The sequence below is a fragment of the Hordeum vulgare genome, chromosome 2H (genome assembly GCF_904849725.1).
Source record: "Hordeum vulgare subsp. vulgare chromosome 2H, MorexV3_pseudomolecules_assembly, whole genome shotgun sequence".
NCBI classification, from domain to species: Eukaryota; Viridiplantae; Streptophyta; class Magnoliopsida; order Poales; family Poaceae; genus Hordeum; species Hordeum vulgare.
In genome coordinates, this window is record NC_058519.1 from 583,316,617 (window position 1) to 583,327,484 (window position 10,868).

The window sequence follows — 10,868 nt, forward strand, 5'->3', positions numbered from 1 at the left end:
AAAAATTTAGCAAATGATGATACATGTATTACAATTTACTTATTCAGCCGTGCCAGCACTATGGGCTTACCATTTGGCCCCTCCTAACTTCGTTGTCACGCTCCGCAGAATTCAGAGAGTATTCCTTTCAAAGATCACTTCCACTTTTCAGGTTGCGACAAGTGGCGCACAGTATGCGTGTCACTTGTCGCAACCTGAAAGTTTTCTTTTTTTCGTAGATTCGTATTTTCAAAACGTTTTATCTTTTAAACCTTGCGTCCAAATCTCGAATCGTTTTCATTGTTGGATTTCTCGCGTCGAGATCTTTAAAACTAGATCCCCATGGTGATAGGTTTTGACGATTTTTTTCATAAAAAAATCAGACAAAAAAAGTGTCACTCGCTATAGAAAAAAAACAAAAAACACGTTTTTTTTTCGCGTTTTTTCCTTTCAGATCACTAAGATAAAACCGTGCCTCTAATGAAAGCAAAATCGTGCCTCTTACGAAAAAAAACTCCTTTCCAAAAGGCACGAGCGTGCCTCTCACAAAGACAAAACCGTACCTTTCGCGAAAACAAAACCGTGCTCCTCGGAGAAAAAACCCAGAAAACACGTTTTTTCCCTTTCCGAGAGGCACGGTTCGCGAAGGCAAAACCGTGCCTGTCGTGAAAACAAAACCGTACCACTCCAAGAAGCAAAACAGCGACTCTAGTAAAAAAACAGAAAACATGTTTTTTTTCGTATCCAAAAGGCACGACAGTGGCCTATCGCGAAAGCAAAATCATATCTCTCACGAAAAAACAGAAAACACATCTTTTCATTAATTTTTTTTCTTCAAAAGGATAAGAAAGACCGGTGAAAAATTGGAACACATTTTTTTCTTTCAAAAAACCCAATTTAAAGAGTCAAAAACACGTGGAAAAAAACGAAATAAAAACGCACAGAGCTGGACACGTAGCGACGGCTGAGAACGCGTCAAACGACGGTGTGCGAAACTGTTCGCTGGAAGACTCTCAGACTTTTAAAGAAGCGCAGCTTTAAAAAAAAAACGCTGGCTAACTAGTGACTCCTCACGCTCGTCATTGCACCAACACGGCAACACCCCATCTCCACAGATCACCTTCCAAAGCCCAAGGCCAGTCCACACCCGTTTCCGTCCAGTCCGCTTCGTCGTTCCTCGATTCCCTCCCGCATATTAGCCGACTCCCCATTTGCAAAACCGAAATTCGAACCCCAACTTTCGCCGATCCATCGCCATGGCGTCGCCTCTCGAATACGGTAAGCAACCCCCAAACCCTAGCCCCAGCAACCACCAAGTGCGGGCCCTTACCAAACCCCGCTCGCCCGTGTAGCTCTCGCCGTGCTGCAGGCGCGGCTCCTCCAGGCGGCGGAAAACGGCGACCTCCCCCTCTTCAAGAGTATGTACGCGCGCTGCGGTTCTACGATACCATCTCCTCTTGCCTGCTCTGTTAAACTCGCTCGGACGCTCATCTGGGGGGTTCTCGCTCCGTGTCGCAGGGACGGCGAGGGCGCTGGACGGCGGGAAGGGCCGCCTGAGGGAGGCGGTGGAGGGCGCGGCCGCGGGTGATTGCGGCGCCGGGGCTTTGCACGTCGCCGCCGTTCACGCGAGGTTGCCCGTGTGCGCCTACCTGGTCGAGGAGCTCCAGGTGAATGTCGACGCCACCGATGAGTCAGGTTGTCCCTTGTGCTCCATCTCGTGCTAAGCGAAACTCTCTTTTGTCAGAAATGAATGTCTAGTCCATTGGGAGATGTGTGTGACTGAGCAGCACTCCAGCCGCACATCGGATTTCCCCATGTTTGTACGCTACCTGTAAGCTGTACTGCTGTAGGTATATATATAGTATACTTGTTGTGTTTCAGTTTTCCTGTCGATTTGATTTGGCTTATTACTTCATGGTATGTTTTTCACTAGGCAAGAGTGCAAGTTCTGCAGGGAAATTACAATTAATTGGCTTGTAATGCTGAATTTGATATGTTCTGTTTCAGTGGTAATTTTGGTTAACTGCTAGTTGCTTTAGTGTCGGTGTATCATACTGTAAACTGTAATGGATTTCCCAATTGTTTAATGTTTCTTACTCGAATGAATTTAAATTATATCTGATCTGCATGCATTACAGTTTACAGTAAGATACCTGCAGAACTGCAGTGTGGAGTATCAAGGTAAGCGTTACCTGCATGCATTAGGTTGCTTGCTCGATCGAATTTAAATTTATCTGATCTGCATGTTGCATGATTATGGAGAACCATTTTTCCATGTTATCATGTCTCTGCTGCCACGTTTTTTTTAAAAGACTGCTGCCACGATTTCATAAACTAGAATGGTTAAATAAGCTATTTTCTAGGTTTTAGCTTATTGGATTAAACATAAAGACTGCATGTGTAATCTCAGCCTATAACACATAATTGGGGGGTAGTCCTGAGTTGGAAGCATAGAAGAAATTACAATTTGATACAACTGAACATTTTTTTAGTAGACTTCCGTAGCAGACTGACATGCCAATCTTTCAAAGCTGAATCATACGAGGATGATTGGTTATATTCATATTGACATCTCTATCCTACTTTTGTGTTAATATTTTAATTGCATTGTTTTGGTACTTATCCTGCTGAAATCAGCACTATGCACTTCATTTACAGAGCCACATCCAAATAAAGTATGTTTATGCCATGCGTTGGTAGTCAAGATATTTTCCATGTATTATAGCAAAGCAAAGATGCTTCGCTGCAAAAATCTCTATTTTCATAATCTTATTCTTTTGATGATTTTTATAGGCGAGACGGCTCTGAGTTATGCAGCTGTTAATGGAATTGTGAATATTGTGCGCTATCTTCTTGATCATGGTGCCAATCCAGATAAGTCTGGTCCTGAAAAGTGTACTCCTCTCCACATGGCAGTTGGACAAGGTCTTTTAACTATTTTTTATTTCAGCTGGGACTATTTATAAATTGTTTCTTTATCTGTTTTCTCTGAATGTAAATAATTGTGGAATAACCATTATATGTTGGAAGATAGGGAACTGCCCATGTAGTAGCAAGGTTGTGCATAGTTATTGTTTAAGGTTCACATGGTTATCCACTTATGCTTCTGCTGTTCTTGTTGTAGAGATTTCTCTGATGAATGAGTTGGGTGGGCGAGTGATTTTGAATTATTATTTTTGTTATGTTTGTGCAAGTAAATGATATGTTTCAGTATAAACCGAGTAGATAACATCTGAAATTATGGACCTAAGCAGTGATCATTAAAAGAGTTACCAACTGACTATCCTGTAGTTCTTAGACTTACCAATACAAATTGATAATTGAGCTACCTTGTCTTTATTTTTATTTTAAATTTGAGAACGATAATTCTCGTCTGGAAATGGTCAAACCTTTGTATTCAGACCGATATCAGTTCAATTAAATTTTGTGTTTAAATTTACAATTGAGATTGTTTCCTATCAATATCAGCCATGGAATTTTGTTACTCGTCCAGAATATTTCGAACCGGTTTCTAAATCTTTGCTAGGTAGTATCGGATTTCCTGTTTATTTGAGCTGAATTTGATCAGAACTTGAGCTGTATGGACAATAATTCCATTCCTACTTGAGGCCAAAAATGATCTTCTAATTTATATACCTATATCAGGAAAATAAATCAAATAGGAGTATATAAGTTTGATTGCAGTTACTGTTTGAACCAACTCTGAACATGGCACATTAATGATGGACTGCTGTCATATACTCCCTCCGTTCCTAAATATAAGTCTTTTTAGAGATTTCATTAGAGGACTACATACAGAGCAAAATGAGTGAATATACATTCTAAAGTATGTCTATAAAGATCCGTATGTAATTCCCTAGTGAAATCTCTTAAAAGACTTATATTTAGGAACGGAGGAAGTACTTCTTTTGACCATCTGGATTTGCTAGTCCTCATTAGTGTTGCAGTTACAGAGTTATTAGAATTTTCCAGGTTTTATGTTATCGTATCTCTCTTGCCATTTGAGATGGTGCACATTACAGACATGCAAGAAGTTCTTTTGTTCCTTTCACAGGCTTGAGCGATAAGATACAAGGAAGTATATTTTTTTACTGGCAGGAACACTGCCTATTCATAAAGGGGAAATAGAGCCAATATTGACATTATGGATTTGCTACTCCCTCCGTCCCAAAATAAGTGACTCAAAAATGACTCAATTTTGTACTAAAATTAGTGTAAATTGGAGTCACTTTTGAGTCACTTATTTTGGGACGGAGGGAGTATATTATAATACTTGTCTACAAAAGTGCCTATTGCAGGGTCTGACTTTTAACTAAGAAAACTGTGAAATAGCAATAATACTAATTTTTTCAAGAATGTATAGTAATAATAGTGACCTATTGCATGACCTGTATTTTGTTTAATTCAGGGCATTGTGGAGTAGTAAAGGTTTTGCTCTCAAAAGGAGCTGATGTCAATTGTTATTCTAACACGGGGACACCACTGCAAATTGCTGCTGTATTTGGGTTAGATGGTGCTATGAAGATTTTGTTGGACCACCATGCAGATGTAAGTCTCACTTACAGTTGTGAGGTTCTAGGTTTGAGAATAATATTCAATCAGGTCGATTGATTATATAATTACCTCAAGTTTCCAACTCGACTCTTTAAATTCATCCTGTCTTCTGTTTCCCATCTTGTTCATTTCTCCATGTACTCCCATTTCCTCTGAACTTTTATGGAAAGTGTTATTTTTTTGCAGCAGAGAAGTCAAGTGTCACTGCTTAGTGCCACTTCTGGCAGGCACTCACTCAGAGCAATTCTTCTTTCATTGTTGCATCTATGTGTGCATTTCTTTTTGGAAACTGTCACGGGGGAAGCGCTCCCCACCCGAATACGATCTCACTTCAAAGAAGAGATTGATCCTTAACCTGAACCGAGAACTTCAAAAAAGAGATTGATTGAAAACATGTGCATAATTTTGCCACATTCATTTATAAAAATATAATACACCAAGTACTGCACAATCCACTCCATGAATATGCTGTTATACAGCAGTTTCATGTTGAAGTTCAATTGCTGTAACTTCGACTCTCGGGTTAGAACTGACTAGACTTGTACAATTCGGGTGTCAATGGATTGGATATATCTGACTGGCACAGAGCTAAATCTAAATCAAATTGTCCCGGCTGTGATATTTGCTATCTGGAAAGAGAAGATCGTAAGACACACACTTTAGTTGTTTTTCTTGTTTTTTAATTTTTAGCACTGCCGCCGGTGCTTAGGTTGCGCATTTGTGGCGGCATATGCAGTACTCACATCATGAAGGAGGGCTGCGACTTGCAAGTGTGGCCCTGTGTTGGTAACCTAGCTCTCGCATCACACTTCTCTGTGGCTCATTGGAGGGAAGTGCTTGAAATAAATTGAGTAGATTAGCAACGAATTTGGTTTGTACTCCATCCGTTTCTAAATATAAGTCATTTTAGAGATTTCAATACGAACTACATACGTATGTATAACGACATATTTTAGAGCGTGGATTCACTCATTTTGCTCCATAAGTAGTTCATATTGAAATCACTAAAAAAGATTTATATTTAGGAATGGAGGGAGTATTAGCTAGCTAAGTCAATGGATCTTATTCCTTAACTCTTTGCATGCTTATGGTTTGACTAGTTAATGTCATGTGGTCACTAACAGTGTGTATAGGTTTATATGTTTGTATGTAGTGACTCCAAATTTGTAACCGTGTTCTGGCAATATGGTTCTGTATGTAGTTCTGTTACTACTTACTACCACTTCCCTCATGTCTGCCAACTTTAATCATGTAAGGGTGCTAATTTCCTTAATGTAATATATGCCCACCTATTCGTAACCGTGTTCTGCCAATTTGGTTCAACCTGTTCATATTAAGTGCACATACCACTTCTTTTGTTCTCCACATGTGCCAACTTGCAACACGCAGAAGTGCTAATTTTCTTAACCTTGTCAGTGTAACAAAGCAGTTTGCATCGCCGATACACCTCTCATTGTTGCTCTCCGAGCTCACCAGCGGAAATGTGTGAAGCTTCTGATTAAGGTGGTGTACATTGTTCATGCAACCGATTGAAAGTTATGACAATCTTATTTAGAGGCATCTGCAACATTTTTTCTTTGTAGGCTGGTGCTGATTTGAAGGGTCTTGGCAGTGCTGATCCCATAATAGTTGCTATAACTGAGGGTTTAACTGATTGTCTCAAGTGCTTACTAAATGCTGGCGCTGATCCCAATGTCCTTGATGATGTAAGTTTTGACTTTTTCACTTAGTTGCTAGTGCATGTTCTTCACAATGGAAATTGAATTGGACGACTAGCATGTTCTTCACAATGGAAATTGAATTGGACGAATAGCATGTTCTTCACAATGGAAATTGAATTGGACGACTAGCATGTTCTTCACAATGGAAATTGAATTGGACGAATAGCATGTTCTTCACGATGGAAACTGAATTGGACGACTAATTCTTGTTGACATTCAGATATCTAGAAGATGTTCTTGCCCACAATGCGGAAGTATTTCGTTAGGATCTGCAGGGCTATTAGGACCCTTGTCCTAGGAGAAGGATGCACACTCGACCTTTGCTGTAGTAATTCCCTTGTAACTAGGCATATACCATTCAAACTGGGTCCGTTACAAGATTAGGACTCAAGACTGTAATGCGTTGCTGTGTTTTAATTCTGACGTGCCTTCCTGGAAAGTCCTGACAGCCACGTGCCCAGGGCAGTGGTATACACTTCCCTTCCTTACAACAGCTTGTCTGAGAGCTGGAACGTAGGATGTAGATCCTGGAGTGACTGAACATCCTGATGTTTCAGTGGCCTGGAGACCTTCCTGCTGAACCAAGGCCTGCCATATGCCCCGGCGAAGTCTGGTGTGTTCCTTAGATGATTGATTGGAGACCTTCTAGCACGAAATAGTTGAGGTGGCCGCCATAGTAAGTTAGGCCCACCTTGCCACTGCAAGTGGTTGTGAGAGCAACCAAAACCTCAAGGTTAATGGGTGACAGAGCAACCGTACTCTACTAGATGTTCCCTGCACACACAAAGGTGGATTTTTTTATGTTCGCTGTCTTCGATGCAAGATTTTAACTATGGTTTCCAGTCATGTTATGAAAGGGTTTTGCGCAATAAATCCAATGCCATTATTTTCGTAAATTGATCTATTTATTTTTCATAAAGTTGTATTGGCTTCGTTTTTTATATGAAAATGGAGCCGAGGGGCTCCCCTTTGATCGTTTTTTTTCTTCATAAACTAGTTGCCAAAGGCTCAAAGGATCACTGCACAGATCCCATGCAGACCTATCCTTGTGCCCTGAAGTAGTAATTTAATACAGTGTGATAAGTGAAATTTTCATTATTGTCATGTTCAGCTCTAGCCAGATGTTGTATGCCACTTCTGGCTTCTATGTTAAGTTGTTACCGTGATACCGTCATAACATTGGTGAGCCCTTTCAAGTAAAATATGTCTCTGTTTATTCATAACAGTTTGGATGCCTGCCAATTGAAGTTGCTGCATCTCACGATAGGCGGGAAGACGTTGAGATCCTATTTCCAGTAACTTCTCGTATTCCATCTGTGCATGATTGGAGCATTGATGGGATAATTTCTTACGTACAAACAAAAGAGGCGGTACAAACTAGAACACCATTGCCATATCTAAGATTTTATTATTATTTTCTCTTAACAGTTCCTGCAATATCCTGTAGATTCTTCAATTATCAATGTGTGATCTGACTTGAAAGCAAGTATTTGTTGCACTAGAGCATTTCCTATTCTGTTCATTCTTGAATTGGTTGAAAAAGTTTAAAGCATGTAGACAAAAGTAGTGCACATTTCCATTCATCTTTCTGGAAGACAGCAATGTAATTGGTTTGCTATCAACTATGAATTAGTAAATCTATAAATTCATCGATATTTAAGGGTCTAGTAGCAGGAATAGGAATGCTATCAATTTGACTTATGATTTCCCTCAATATATCACATTTAGTCCTATAACGTTCCGTACTTGCAATTATGAGGTCTTGTCTCATTTTTTGGGGGGAACCAAATCAAGCACATAACCGATCTCAAATAGATACCGGTGAAAGTTGTGCAGAATGAAATATGCAGTCATATGTTTACCTCTGATAGTTCCACATTGGAAGAGGGATAGATGGTGGATGCGGCAGTTTAGCGGTCATGGAGAAGGTGTAAACCCCTAAATGACTTTATAACACGTGATTTAGCTATTTAAAATTTACCAAATTATGTCACCTCTGGCTACCTAGTGCGTTCATCCCTCTTTCAATATTCAAGTGGGAAGTTTGAAGTTTGCACAATAGCACTCAAGTTGTGAAATATGACTGAATACTAGAAGTGTTCCCATTCCACGTTTATGTGGTAATTCCTAAATGGTCAAGATTTTTGGATGTGGCTTCTCGGCAGAGTATCAGCATTGGGTATTCACTGTTTTGGAAGCAGTTATTAATGTGTTATGTGTGTTGGGAGTTTGGTTGGGGGTGGGCCGGTGGGTGATATATAAAAATAAACAGGTCATGTAGGTCAAGCTAATATTAAGTTGGCTGATTATATCTGCTACCTTGTACTTCCTCCGTAAACTATTATAAGAACGTTTACATAACTATTTTAGTGATCTAAACGCTCTTATATTAGTTTTCAGAGGAGTATGTTTTAACCATATGTATCTGACATACTCCATTGTACAGAATGACCCTATTTTCAAAATGAATCCAGCTAATATGAAGCTAGAAGGAAACAAAGCATACAAGAGAAAAGACTATATTACTGCAGCAAGGCTCTACACCATGGTATATTTTCTGTGATGCTCTCTTATCACTCCTAGTTTACAATTGCGCAATAGTTTAAGAAAAGTTCTGTAGTTCCAGAAAAAAATATTACCGTGATCTGTCAGCAATTGTATGGCTTACATGCATGTTCATGCTGTGTGCCAAACATTAATAATGCCAGTCTCTCGATTAGGACGTTATGGGGAGCCATGTTCATTGTGATTACAGGAAACACCTTTCCCGCCACTTCAGGTTTGTGCAATATGGCTGTCAGTATTTCATACTTCGTGTTGTTATTGCTGCTATTGCTGATTTAGGTGTTGCTGCCTTGGTTAGTATTGTCGATTAAAAGGCAGGTTGCCCTAACGGAGTGTAGAATAATAGCCACTCTTCTTCTGCCTCCTCTTTGTTAAAAGGAGAAAAAAAGGCAGCCATTTGTTGTGCTTGGTATGATCTTCAGAATGAGGTGAACTTGAATGATCGTAAATTATCCCAGGGTTTGTTGGACCCCCTCGGGGATGTTTCCCCTGATTTGCCGACGAGTTACACAATGCCATATACCAAATTGCTGTTTTAAATTTGGGTAGGTTAAAATGCTCTAATTTGGATGGCTTAAAGTCTTAACCAAGTAAAATATGCATCCTATCCAATCAGTATGTGTGTTTATCAGACAAATCATGCTCAGCTTACCACTTAGCCCTTTCAAAAAAGTTTTGCCAGTTTAATTCTACTCATATAGCTGCCCCCGACGAATTTTTGTTGAAGTGGCACTCCCTCTGACCCATAATAAGTGTCGTGGTTTTAGTTCAAATTTAAACTAAAACTACGATACTTATCATGGATCGAAGGGAGTATCAAATAGCAAAAGTGATAACCACTGGTTTGATTTGTTGGTGTAGGCAGAGGGTGACTACCCCGAGAATGTAACATTGATTTCAAATAGGAGCCTTTGCTGGCTTAGCATGGGTGAAGGAGACAAAGCTTTGCGGGATGCTCAAATTTGCAGGGCACTGCGTCGTGATTGGCCGAAGGCCTGCTTCCGGGAAGGGGCTGCTCGAATGCTGTTAAAGGTATAAAAAATGTATGGCTTGCACAGCTGTATTTTCTGCAGAAAAAATCTTTCTTTATGATGTTGTGTCCATTCTGTCTTCAGGACTATGAAAAGGCATGTGATGCATTCCTTGATGGCCTCAAATTAGACCCAGGAAACACTGAGATTGAGAACGCCTTAAGGTAGCCTACTCTTTCCCATCCGTTGAAACCTTAGTTTGGAAGGACAAAAATTCACTAGATTCGGTGCACGCAATAATTCAATCAAATACAGCTCATCTGTAGCTGTCATATGGAAACACATTTATTGGCTTGCAGGTGAGTTACTTTATCTGCAAAGAACGTCTAGCCAGTAGTTTGTAGATGATTTTAATTCCTGTCATTCGAGACGCGATGTTTCTCAGAACTCCTACCAGAGCTGAACAGGCTACTACGAAACTCCTGTGTGCTAAATAGTGCTTGAATACGCATGAGCATTATCTAAGAATGTACCATGCATTGTGCTATAAGCTTTTGTATACATTGTAATTGTCTGACTATGATTATGCAGGCAGGCTTTTCATTCCTTTGTGGTATCACATGCTGTCAAGAAGGGCCACTGAAGTGTCATCTGCTCCGAAAAGGAATTAAAAGAATTAACTGATCTCAAGAAGATGTGATTGGATCACTCTGCGGTGCACTGTGAACTCCAATGTAAGAATATAGAAGTTGGGCGTTGAAAATCAGTAATGCACCAAGAGCGTCGTCCACGGCTTCACATCTTGTGATGTCAGATGAGGCCGAGCAGTTTGGGCAAGCTTGGGAGTTCCCTACAGATTGGGCCTGTAGAAACTCGGCTTGAGCACGAAACACTCTCTTTTAATCTCGGTTAGTAGAACGGTAGGGAAAAAGCAAGACCTGGCCAACTGGTCAGTGCATCGGTTGTCTCTGTTTATTCAGACAAAATCAAGTCAATCTTAATGGGCGCTGGCGATGGCTGTAGTTTTGCTCTCTCTAAATAACCATATATATTTCATTAGACAAACAAAGAGTACACA

General features: G+C 40.1%; 1 protein-coding gene across 4 annotated transcripts; it reads left to right on the plus strand.

Annotated features, from left to right (window-relative positions):
• Nucleotides 1-1,053: 1,053 nt before the first annotated feature.
• Nucleotides 1,054-10,812, plus strand: LOC123427446 (ankyrin repeat and SOCS box protein 3-like). 4 transcript variants are annotated; one of them, XM_045111493.1, is made up of 12 exons: nt 1,054-1,257; nt 1,332-1,397; nt 1,498-1,674; nt 2,773-2,904; nt 4,388-4,527; nt 5,950-6,036; nt 6,117-6,239; nt 7,481-7,624; nt 8,701-8,802; nt 9,681-9,851; nt 9,935-10,014; nt 10,386-10,812. In XM_045111493.1, the coding sequence occupies exons 1-12, from the start codon at nt 1,236-1,238 to the stop codon at nt 10,459-10,461; spliced, it is 1,320 nt and encodes a 439-aa protein (XP_044967428.1). In that variant the 5' UTR covers nt 1,054-1,235; the 3' UTR covers nt 10,462-10,812. The 4 variants fall into 4 exon arrangements, with proteins under 4 accessions (XP_044967428.1, XP_044967431.1, XP_044967429.1 ...); XM_045111494.1 differs by having other exon boundaries at nt 1,055-1,257; nt 10,382-10,812; XM_045111496.1 differs by lacking the exons at nt 9,935-10,014; nt 10,386-10,812 and adding an exon at nt 8,975-9,033 and having other exon boundaries at nt 9,681-9,804.
• The last annotated feature ends 56 nt before the right edge of the window (nt 10,813-10,868 follow it).

What these genes read in the sequence shown, in the direction of transcription:
- LOC123427446 (XM_045111493.1), top strand. Translation starts at nt 1,236, where the DNA reads ATGGCGTCGCCTCTCGAATACG. An exon ending in CCACATGGCAGTTGGACAAG is followed by an intron (nt 2,905 to 4,387) that starts GTCTTTTAACTA and finishes TGTTTAATTCAG; the next exon opens with GGCATTGTGGAGTAGTAAAG. An exon ending in TGTTGGACCACCATGCAGAT is followed by an intron (nt 4,528 to 5,949) that starts GTAAGTCTCACT and finishes TAACCTTGTCAG; the next exon opens with TGTAACAAAGCAGTTTGCAT.